Source organism: Poecilia latipinna, unplaced genomic scaffold (genome assembly GCF_001443285.1).
Source record: "Poecilia latipinna isolate Pla-1442-1.1 unplaced genomic scaffold, P_latipinna-1.0 Scaffold67, whole genome shotgun sequence".
Lineage (NCBI taxonomy): Eukaryota > Metazoa > Chordata > Actinopteri > Cyprinodontiformes > Poeciliidae > Poecilia > Poecilia latipinna.
Genome location: NW_015112683.1, coordinates 1 through 11,510, shown reverse-complemented (window position 1 = coordinate 11,510; position 11,510 = coordinate 1). Strand labels below are relative to the sequence as shown.

Here is an 11,510-nt window from a genome sequence, read left to right as displayed (position 1 = left end):
GCAGATTTAAAGATCTTTCTTCAGCTGCCATGGTCGCATCCAGGGAACTGGTAAGGAGGTTAAAAAAAACCTCCCAAAAAAACAGGAACCCTCAAGCCAAAAACATCTTGTAACACCACCGTAGTTTTACATCAGCTGAGAGGAAAGAAGCCTGATGATTTCTGAAGAAAATAAGTCTAGGGAGACAAATACTGAGCAGTTTTGGCACAAAAAGAAGAATGTTTGGAGGAGGTAAGGTGGGGCTTTTAAAAAGAAAAAGAGTGCAAGATAGACTCAAGCTTGTGCAGTTGATTCTTATCTTAAAAGCCATTAAAGTTGTCTGAAAAAAACAAAAAAAACAAAAAACAAAACTAGATCAAATAAATTGTCAAGAGCAAGAATGACATTTATACTGATGAGTGCAAGTAAACTTCTGACTGGGTCTGTATGTGACATCAGTTTTTTCTTTCAGCTTCTTTTAATTAACAAACTTAAACCACTAACGATTATTTAAATGTTTAAATCTTTAAAAAATATAGTTTGTTGCTCTGGTTATTACAGAACTACTTCTCAAAACCACCGGGGTCATCTAAAAAAAAAAAAAAAAAAGAAAAAAAAAAAATTGCATCAGAGAACTCAGATTGGGACGGCTAAAAGCTACGTTTGCTCTGATACTGTAAATCCCAAACAGTTCAACTGTTGCAGAATGCAGCCACAAAAGAACTACAATTAGATAAAAAATGCAAAGCAGAGAAAACATTCAAAAAGCTTAGTTTTTTGAGTTTTTTTTTGCTAGTAACAAACATCAACCATTACTACAGCATCTTTAATGAAACTGCATTATTTTTTTTTATAATAACCTGGATTTTGAGTGTTCAAACAATTCAAAGGGACTTGTAAATAATGCAAAATAAATCCTTTGGCATCATTAAATGTAAAAGTTCATAAAAGTAAAGGCATGTTAATCAGCTAAACTTCACTTTCTCACAAATCAATACTGCCACCTTTTTAGATGTTACTAACTTTTAATAACCATTTTTTTATTTTTAAACCCACAAGATCTTTTCGTTACTGAAATATAAACATCACCAGTGGCAACAGTGATGATGCACCTCTGTTGATTTCATAAATTTTCAGATGACTGAAAGTAAACATGAAGCTCACTCAAGACTCTTCATTTTAGTCTCAAACTTGGTGAATCCTCTATGAAGCAGACAATTATTGTATATACAACATACATTACAAAACCAGGACTGAAAAACAATGCAAATTTCAAACATCCTCTAAGCGTTGAGAGTCTCCATGTCAGAATCTGCTGTTAGAAAATAGAAAATGAGTCATGCAAAAAATATATACCTAGGATTTAGATAAAGTCTAATAACCCAAAATACCAAAAATATATATTAAAAAGTCTCCTGATAGACCTGTGTGTTTCCACAGTTGAGGACCAAAGCGAGCCAAGCTAAATTCCCACCCATAAATGAAACCTGCATGGTAACAAATCAAAGACTCCTGCCTAAAACTACAGGGGAGAATGGCTCAAAATCCTGCAGTTTCCCCTCGATACGCCTGCTCAAAATGAGAGCGGCCGTTGCTACTTTTACTCGGCGAGGGCAGGTAAGTTCATTGGTACCAAGGCGTCTTGCGCACCCAGCGGAGGGTGAATCCTGCATCTGTGCGGATCTTAATGGAGGCAGCTTCTGCTTCTCGCACCGTCTCCTTTACGGACTGCATCAAATTCTGGGCATTGTGGACCAGCATCTCCGTGGCCTGGAATGGGAATTAAACGAACGAGGAGCTGTCAGTGAATATGTAACAGGATAATACTGTTTTCCTGAAGTGCAGACGTGTCATTCTTGTGCTACCTGCTCTGACTCCTCTTCACTAATGTTTGTTCGTCCCAGCATGGTAGCTTTGACGGTGGAAAGGATCTTCAGCTGAGTGCTGATGGTGGGAATTCGTTCACAGACCTGCACAAACGGAGATCGTTTAGAAACTACAGCAGTCACAGTTTCAGATTAAGATTAATCTAGGAGATCTGGTCAAAGGAGTATTAGAAAACATTTATTTATATTTTAGTTCAAATACGAATTTTGAAAATTATTCATATTTTTCCCTCAAATGTCAAAAGAAAAATCGTACTGCCATTACAACACTCAAACATCTGAGCAGCTTTCTGCATGTTTCACCAGGTGTTTTGCTGATGTACCTTGATTCGAAGCCCTCCTCACCATAACCCTAATCTTTAGCTTCCCATGCAGATCTTCCAGTAAATTCAAGTCTGGATTCTGGTTGCTCCACTCAAAAACGTTAAACAACTTACATTAATACTAAATGTAAGTTAGTCTAAATATTAGTAAATATATATATATAAAAAAAGACTTTAAACCTGAGTCAAATCTGCACTAGTGTATGAATAATTTTGGGCCTATCTGTATTTTTTTTTTACCTGCAGCAGGTTCGTCCTGATGCGTCTGTCTGTGCACTGCTTGGCCACTTCTTTAGCCAGTCTCGTCACCTCATCCGAGGCCTTGGCGATGTCTTTTGCGCACTGAATCAGCGCTCGCTTGTTTCCGCTCCCGCCACGCACCAGCCGAGACATTTCAGCCATCAGCAGAGCCATCCGCTTGGCTGCTGCTATGATGTCATTACCCTGTGCAGAGAAAAAGGCGGGTGGCAAGAAGTCAAAGCAGCCGTAATCAGAGGAGCAGGGCGTTGCAAAGCATTCACTGGTGAGCCGTGTCTTTGCAAAGTACTCTGATAATATAATGTAGAACAACAAAATAGTGCTGTGAGGTAATGAATGAAATGACCAAGACAAGCATCAAATGTAAGGATGTTTAACAGCCCACTGCATGCAGTATCCCAGCCGTTCATCACGTTTTTCACTTTTAACGATCATCCTGACATCACAGTCAAACTGAGGTTAGTTCCTGCGAGGTAATGCTGTGGTGCTGAGATGATTAGCGCAAATTTGAAACGACAGGAAGCTGAAGCGGGTTTTCATACTGAGTAAAGCAGATGGTTAGATGTCAAAGCTGCATCACCCTGGAGTCTTTAGGAAACTGTCATCCTTGGCCTTACTGGTTGGCCAGCCGTAGCAACAAGAGTGAGACTGAAGCTCCTCCACTGAACCGTTTTATTCATGAACATGTGGAGAGGACAGTCGTTGACCCACTGTGAAACTTTAGCAATGGGATCAGCATACCTGTGTGTGTCAGCCATCTCTGAGTAAAAAAACAAACAAACAAAAACACAGCAGCAGTGAAACAGCAGCTGCAGCTGGTGGGGCATGTCCATGGTGGGAGATGCACAGCTGATGGTTCACACAGCCACGGTCACCGTCTGCTAAAACTCCAGGAAGTGTTTCTCGTCCTGCATGGCCGTGGTCTGCATGCTTGGGTGTGCCGTGCCTTGCAGCAGTATTCATACCTCTCAAAGATTTGAAAATTTTGCCACCTTGCAGCAACATCTCTGAATGCGCTTATATAGATTTTATGGAATAGACCGACAATCGCCAATAGACCAAGTAGTGCACACTTCTGAAGTAAAAGAAAATGATGTGTGGTTTTCAAAATCGAGACGTGCTAAAAGACAACGGCTCCTCTTTAAAATTAAAGCCACATGTGGCAGAAAATTTTTAGGTTTTTAGGTTTTTATTTTCAATTAAAAGAAAACTGAAAACCACATATCCTTTTCCTTTCACTTCAGAATTATGAACTACTTCAACATCGATCTGTATGAAGTCTTTGGTAGTGCTCAATTTAAACATTTTAAACGGGTTTGAATACTTTTGCATTGCAGTGTATTTCAGGGTGTGTGTGTGGGTGGGTGTGTGAGTGGGCTCAAACAGGGCTAGTAGATTCTCCCAGTAGTCTCAAACCTTGGAAACCGTGTGTGTGTGTGTGTGTGTGTGTGTGTGTGTGTGTGTGTGTGTGTGTGTGTGTGTGTGTACGCTCATGTGCATGTACGTGCGCAGACCTTGCTGGACCACTTGCGAGCCTCCTGGTGGAGAGACTGGGCAGCTGCCAGAATGGGCTGATTGACAGGCTGGTTGGACGGCATCATCAGCAGCTCTGGCTCATAGTCATCCTCACCATCAGTAAACTCATCTTCATCATCTACCTCCCTCTCCTCTACTGCCTCCTCATCCTCAGGCTGGGCCAGGCGGGGAGTAAGACGAGTGGAGGGGCGGGGGGTTTTTGTGGTGGTCGGAGGATTGACGGGAAACAGGGAGGGAAGGACAACCAAAGGCAGAGGAAGGGGGAGAAACAAAGGAGGAGGAAGGGTAGGGGGAAGCAAAGGGAAAGCAGGTGGAAAGGGAGGCATTTAGTTCAGTATGAGCAGCACTGAATGAAAGAACAGAGGACAGGTAGTTTAACAGAAGCATGGTGAAAGAACAGGGATAGGGTGGTGAAACGGCACGCCAAAGGGGCAAAAAACAGCTTTGATGGGAGAGGAAAAGAAAAGAGGACAGAAGAGATCTGCAAGGAGGGCTGCGAGTGCATGACGTGCCTGAGGGGATGGCTGAGTGGACAGTTCAATGATCTACCAACAAACAGGATCTAACTGCACCCAAAGTCAGCGCCTGCCTTATTACTGGTAGGCTAAAGAGTTGAGCAGTGAGCATGACAGAGCACCTTAATGAATTAACTTTTTTTTTTTTTTTTTTTGCACCTCTTTTCAAACAGATTTCTCATGTGAACAGAAGATCAAAATCAGCTTTTTCAAAGAAAAAAAAAAGCTTCAGAGGAACTGAAAAGGAGAAAAGTTATGAGACACAAAGAGATGATAAGAGGATCCTTGGTTATCCTTGTTTTTATCCTCAGTGACGAAACTTGATCATGAAGTGCCAATGCTAATAAATCAATCAATGCAACATCAGGTCCTATATTAAGAAACACCTCAATATAGTATGCGGAACAGACTCCTTGTTTTATCCTTTTGTTATGCACTTTTCTTACATTTCTCCATGTAAGTGCGCGTGCCTTCAAACCGAACAGATGACAGTTTCCAGTTTTCCTCTGAAAGTGGAGTCGAACCGCCGAGCTCCACATTTCAGGACAACAAAAGAAAACTTCAGATTTTCTCAAAGGAAATCACAGGAAAAGCATCTTGGTGCCAATGGAGAGCAATGGTTCCGCTCTGCAACAGTAGCTTAAATATTTTCACTGAAACAGACACTTGGCATAGATTTTTTTTTCTGTAAAGTAGTATTTATGAGTGTGTTTGTTTGAACTGACTTTGCTTGACCACTTGCGCGCTTCGTCGTGCAGCTGCCTGGCCGCCACCATCATGGGTTCGCTGAGCACCTCGCCGACCTTTTGCTCCGGGAACTCCTCGTCCTTCTCCTCCGGGGGAGGGGGACGGGGCGGAGGCACCTCGCCCTCCGGCAGTGGGGGTTTAGGCGGAGCCTGCTCGTCGCTAACCTGGAAGAGCAGAACTTTACACTCATCTTCATGTTTTTTACCCCTCATAATGAGCATGAATTTCTTACTTTTCTCTTCTTACTCAAACCTTTCTCTTTCCCAGAACACGATCATCTTTAAAAGCAAAGAGTCGCTTCACAAGTTTCAATTTATTCTGATTATTTTTTCTCTTAATTTCCACAAATGTCAATGTTTCATGCATGCCAAATCAAAAGCAGGTATTTCTCCTAACATTTCAAAACTGTATTTTTTGTTTTTCCTTGACAAGACGGAGACCTGCAAGTTTAAAATTAGAAAGCCTAAAGGACACAGTGATGATCGAAGTAATTTCCAAACAGCTGCAGTGTCTCTAAATTCTCGAATTTTAACTCAAAGATGGTTGACTCTAGTTGGAAAAAAAACTCAAAATTTATGATAAGAGGTTCCCAGATACATCTACTCTGGTTTTGTAGAAGAAAAAGTGCGCTAATGTTAAATGTGCTCCCTGGACAAACCTTGAACATAGTAAAAATCGTTGAACTTTGGTTTAAAAAGACATTTGTATTCAGGGTGGCTTTTGCTTAATGCACTTTTTGTTTTAGTTATTCTGCAAATACAATTTTACTTACTTACTTAACTTAAAAACTAGAGAAAAAAAAATAATATAAATGTACTTGGGTTAAAGTTTAACCCAAATATCAATTAGATTAATAATGTATATAGATTATCTGCTCCAAATAACCCAAACATATTTACTAGAGCCTCTAAATATGTTGCAGCACCTAATAAATTCAAACTCCACTCATATCTTGTTTCTAAAAAATTATGGCAGTTGTTTGATGTATGATCCTTACAATCTGGAGAAATAGTGTCTCAGATATAACAACTAAAACTAGAGGAAGGCAGACAGTTTGAGTAATTCGTATGTGCCTACATGGAGCTGGTCCAGGTCAGGAGGCGGAGGCGGGAAGTCTGGTTCCTGAGGCTGGAAGGCTTCTCTGACTTTTCCCACTGCAGCCAAGATCCTTTGACAAGAGTCCAAATATGCTTTCTGTAGACCTGTGACCAAAATCATTCAGAAGAGAAGGAGGTGAGAGAGAAAATAACAGCAACTCATTATTGCAGCATCCTTACAAGGCTGCATTTGGAGCAGTAACCTTTGTCTTGTATGTTCCCGGCCACAGCCTTGGCGTCCATCACCATGGGTGAGATGGTGTGTGAGAGGATGTCAGACGCATGTTTTACGGTATCTCTGAACCGGGGATCTTCAGAGTTCTCCACTTCCCTCTTGGCCACCAACAAGACCCGGTTAGCTCGTCTCGCTATGCTCGTTGCCCCGGCAACGAGCATTTGGGGCTGAACGTTTGCCATGGCAACTCGGCACTTGTCAATGTCTTTTTTAATGGCTTCCTCAGAAGCATCCAACAAGGATTTGGTGTCTATGGCTTCATCGACCAGACCTAAGGCACACATGGACGAAAATGCACAATCAACTGAACATGCAGTTGCTGAAATTGCAGTGAAAATTTAAATTTAAAGCGGGTCAAAAAAGCCCTTACCGGTCAGTCTCTCCACATTGTCAATCCACTGGTTCTTCATGGTGTCAAAGTGCTCATAGGCCGCTTTGTTTCCTGGATTCTTTAGCAGGATCCGAGCAGCGGAGGTCACCTGGAGATAAGCAAACACAATGCGCTCGGATTGAGTTTGACAACCATGTGCCTCATCAGTCTGCATCATTATGCAGGCAAAACTAAAATAAACAGGCACACCTGCGGCGTCAGCTCCCTGGCGTGTTTCACGGCAGCATGAATTCCCTCCACGGTGCTCTTATTCGCTGTTCCCACGGCGGCGGCCTTCTCTGCGGTTGCTCCCAGTCGTCCCGCGTGGGTTTCAAAGTTCCCTGCACGTTCTTCGAAGACCTTCGAGAAACACTTGTTTAGGTCTAAACACATCAATCCTTTTTAGACAATAACATCAAAAAAGTCTGGTGTGATAAGAGAACAATTGTTTGGAGCTGAGACCGTGTTTTCTTTTTTTGTGGTTGTTGTTGTTTTGTTTGTTTACTGACCTCCTGCCTGTTGGGCGCATCAGGAGGAGCAGTTGCAGCCACCGCCAGCAGCTTGACGGGCGTGGTGGTGTCGCTGAAAACATCGGATACCTCCTGGGTCATGACCTCCTGCATATGCTGCCTCAGGTCCTGGTAGAAGCAGAGAGTGCTGCATCTATCCACAAGATGGAGCTCTGAACTAACGCTTTTTGTTACATCATCCTTAATGACTGAGTTTTATCTATATTTCTTGCAGGATTATTTTCTCCACAGTGATTGTCAGGCAACTTTATGATCTTAACTTGAGTTCATTTTATGTTGAACAATAAGCCCAAGAAAAGCTTTATTTAAATATAATCCAGTTTTTCTTTTTTTAAGTGCAGCGATACCTTGAGGGTGTCCTGCAGTTGTGCCGCTGTGGCTCGTGCATGAGGAGCCTCAGCCTCTCCCCTGTTCGCCATGTCTGCTAAAGCTGTCATCAGCCCCTCTGTTCGGTCGCAGCGCCCGACCATGTCCTGTCGGTATGGACCCAGCAGGCCTCCCGCCAGCCTCTTCCCTTCTCCAACCATTCCTCTGATTGCTGCCTGGCCTGTGGAGTCACAAGAAAAATATCTAAGGACAAGAGTACCTTACTGGTGCTCAGTCAGAACAATGACAAGTGAATGTTAAGGCAACGGTGTCAAGTTACGCTTTGCTCTCGCAGATAAGAAAAATGACTCTTTCTAAAGCTATAGACAGCAGTGGCTTGGAAACATTCAGTCACTCTTTTTTTTTACAGTGACATTATTAAAACTACAATTAAAAAGCTACAATATTTGTTAAGATCACTGTACGCTACCTAAGCTAAGCTACTAGCTTAATGAGATAATAGTAGCATGGCAGAAATGCAAAACATTCAGCAATTCAAAACTGCTACTAATTTTAGCACATGGATATTCCACCAATTCTATTACTTTTTATCATATGGTGAGAATCTCAAAGCGGCCCGTGCATGAATGTTATAGTGTTTCATTTTATCTGTCAACATGGCTGACAGTGAGCAGGTACCTGTGTTCCACTCTATCCTCTCACACTCTGCTCCCAGAGGGAAGCATGGGAAAGAGAGGAAACGATCAAAAGACAAGGCAGGAAGACAGCGGAACAAAGGATTAGGAAACAACACTCTGACAGAGTAAACCGAGTCATTTAGTGAATCATGCATGAGTTGAATCACAGTGTGAATGGCAGTTTCCTGAGCGAGTCACTTGCTGTCATTACAGCACAGACAATAAGCATCCCACATCTTTCATCACTGCGTCTAGTAACTGATGCAAACCGTCCACTACTTCTGCACAGAGTCCACAAGAAGAAAACACAAAAAGGCAGAACACCGTTGCATCCTTTCAGCCACGATGCATGTGAACGCACCTACGCCTCTGTCATCCACCCCGGGATTATTCACCCAGCGCAGAGCCTGCTCCATTTTACCCTCCAGCGTGACAGCAGGCTTCGCTGGTCTCATGTTGGCCACCGCCCTGTTGGTCTTGGACTGCAGGTTCAGCAGAGCCGCTCCAATCTGCTTTGCCAGAGCTCGGGCCTCTGGACTGTCGCCTTTACCCCTGTCATGGTAGCACATGCAGTAAATGACTTCATTGGAGGAAAAAGGGAATTTACGATACATAGAGAAAAAACGTTTTTTAAATCTGGCCTTCATACCCATCACCTGGCTAAGGTCTTGCTTATTAACATGTTAGACGGTTTTTTAAAAAGGGAAATACCTTTTGCAAGCATTTATTTCAAATTTGACCTGTATCTTTCCAATAAAATGAATGTTTTAAAAAAGACAAATAATTTCTCCTTTCACAAAAAATGTAGAAATATTTCCAACACCAATCTAACAGATTAAAGACTTAAATTAAGTCTTTACTTTGTGTTCCTGGAAATCACACAGGAATGATGTGTGTTGATGCATACGCCCTGTTCCAGATTAGATCAGGCTTGATAATTCAGCTGTGTATACAAGCACAGCCACTTAGCTTTCTTTTATCATTTAAATGTATATCTCTCCTCATGACTATCCAGTGCTGTATTTCAGTGGGTTGCAAAAATATTTATACCATTAAAACCTCAGAGAATTACATGACTTATGTGACAGACTGAGGGAAAGTATGCATTTTCCATTTTGATGACCATACAACTTATAGTCAGGAGCGACTTATATGTTTTTTCCCCACTTTAGGATGCATCTTTTGACTGATGCATTACATATAAATTAATACTGATGGTTATTATCATCTGCAGTCATGAGAAAAGCTAATCATGGGCTGAAAGTCAGATGGCCAGAAATAGAGAAATGAGGCTACAACTGGATTTAATTTGTGACTCAAAGCAGAGAACATTTTTGTTCAATATATGTAGTATATACTTTTGTCACACATATATTTATACATTTCGAAGATGTTCCTCCCATTTCACAACTATACACCAGTATTGGTCTATTACATAGAGTCCTACTGAATATACATGGAAAGGCAACTGTAGCAGCTATTTTGCGGCGTTTATCCTTTTTCGATCAGTTAAGCAGCTTGTTTATTAAGTAATATTTCCCTTTAAATTCTGTCCGTTATCCTCCTTTAAGTGACACCACGACCCTTTTCACCACATTTAAAATAATCGTAGGAGTGATGGGTGCGGTTCACAAGCAACAACACATTTTCCACGTGGATAAAAAAAAGCCACCTATCGGTGGCTCGTGGTTGCAGACTCCATCTAGAAGAAAAGGCCCTACGAATTAAATATTTAACCTTAATTACTGTTTATGCTTGCAGTCAGAGGAAATCATACTGTTTGCGCAGCTCCATGAGCCGGGCGGTGAGTCCTGCTATCTCGTTTATGGAGCGCAGGATGTCGTCCCTCTCCTTGGGGTCTTCACAGAGGTCTGCGATACGTTTGGCCTCCGCTAGAAGCGCTCGGATGTTCTCCTCTCCCTCAGGACCACCATTAGGATCGGCCAACCATGCCTGAAAAAGCAGGATGTAGCAGCATTTACATGTGATGTACAACACTGAACACAGTATGAGCTTTTCTTGAAAATAAACTGAAAAAAAATAAAATAAAATAAAAAAAACTGGAGGAAGCTGAATGTTTGTTTATCTGACCTGGGCAGCATCCAGCCTCCTGGCAATGGCCTGCTTCGCGTTGATTAGAGCCTCCAGTCTCCGAGCAGCACTGTCCACTTTGCCAAAGAGCAGATCTAAGCCCTGTAAGCACTGGCCTGCGCGCTGCATGCAGCCTGGAGTCTGGCCCTGGCCTCTGTCAAAACCCACAAATACGGTCAACCGAAGTACGAGATCAGAATATGCAACTTAAACACACAGAAGGAGGAAGCACACACAAACACACTACCTGACACGCAGATCCCCAATCTGATCAGTCATCTGCCCCAGAGCCCTGCTGGTCGCCAGTATGTCTTTCCTCTCCCTCCCAGCGCACAGCTCTCCCACCTTACCAGCTTCGTCCAGAATGACACGCAGCGCCACCTCGCCAGGGTCTCCTGAGGAGGACAGAGAGGCGGAAGCACAGAGATGGGCATGTTGAATGAAACGAATGTGTTCCAGCTGAAGGTTTGTAGATGCCAAGTCTGAATCCAGGGCTACCTGGCTGTCCTTGTGGGTCTTTGAGCCAGCTTTTGGCCTGCACCATCTTTGATTCGATCAAAGCCAGAGATCTTTTCAGGGCCTCCATGTCCTGAAGAAAAAAGAGAAAACAATGATGTGTATTAACTTGGAGTTTAGCTGTTTGATGCAGGATAATATATATGAAGCTATTTCTACAGCTACGGTATGGCCTGTTGAGTTTTGGACTTGTAAGGAAAAATTCTGTAATCGAGTTTTTGGAAACTGGGTACCAAGGCTTAAGATTTAGGACATATATTGTTTCAAAACTAATGAATTTTACACTACTACTACTATTAGACTACTGCAGCATTGCCCCTCCCCCACTAGTGCTGTGCATGGTCAGACGGCTGAAACAGGGATATGACACTTTCTCTCTCTTACAAGAAAATATATTTTGAAATATATTTTTAAGTAAAACCA

The 11,510-nt window shown here is 42.4% G+C and overlaps 1 protein-coding gene across 1 annotated transcript; it reads right to left on the bottom strand.

The window, feature by feature from the left end:
* Positions 1-66: 66 nt before the first annotated feature.
* On the bottom strand, positions 67-11,282 carry LOC106964447 (vinculin-like). The gene is made up of 17 exons (XM_015059993.1): positions 11,070-11,282; positions 10,819-10,966; positions 10,572-10,725; positions 10,258-10,433; positions 8,842-9,032; positions 8,482-8,508; positions 7,824-8,023; positions 7,456-7,584; positions 7,157-7,306; positions 6,947-7,055; positions 6,545-6,847; positions 6,322-6,446; positions 5,223-5,408; positions 3,961-4,137; positions 2,429-2,632; positions 1,845-1,949; positions 67-1,749 (listed from the first exon to the last, which is right to left on the bottom strand). Exons 1-17 carry the CDS (start codon positions 11,155-11,157, stop codon positions 1,603-1,605), a joined length of 2,619 nt encoding a protein of 872 aa, XP_014915479.1. The 5' UTR covers positions 11,158-11,282; the 3' UTR covers positions 67-1,602.
* Between the last annotated feature and the right edge of the window lie 228 nt (positions 11,283-11,510).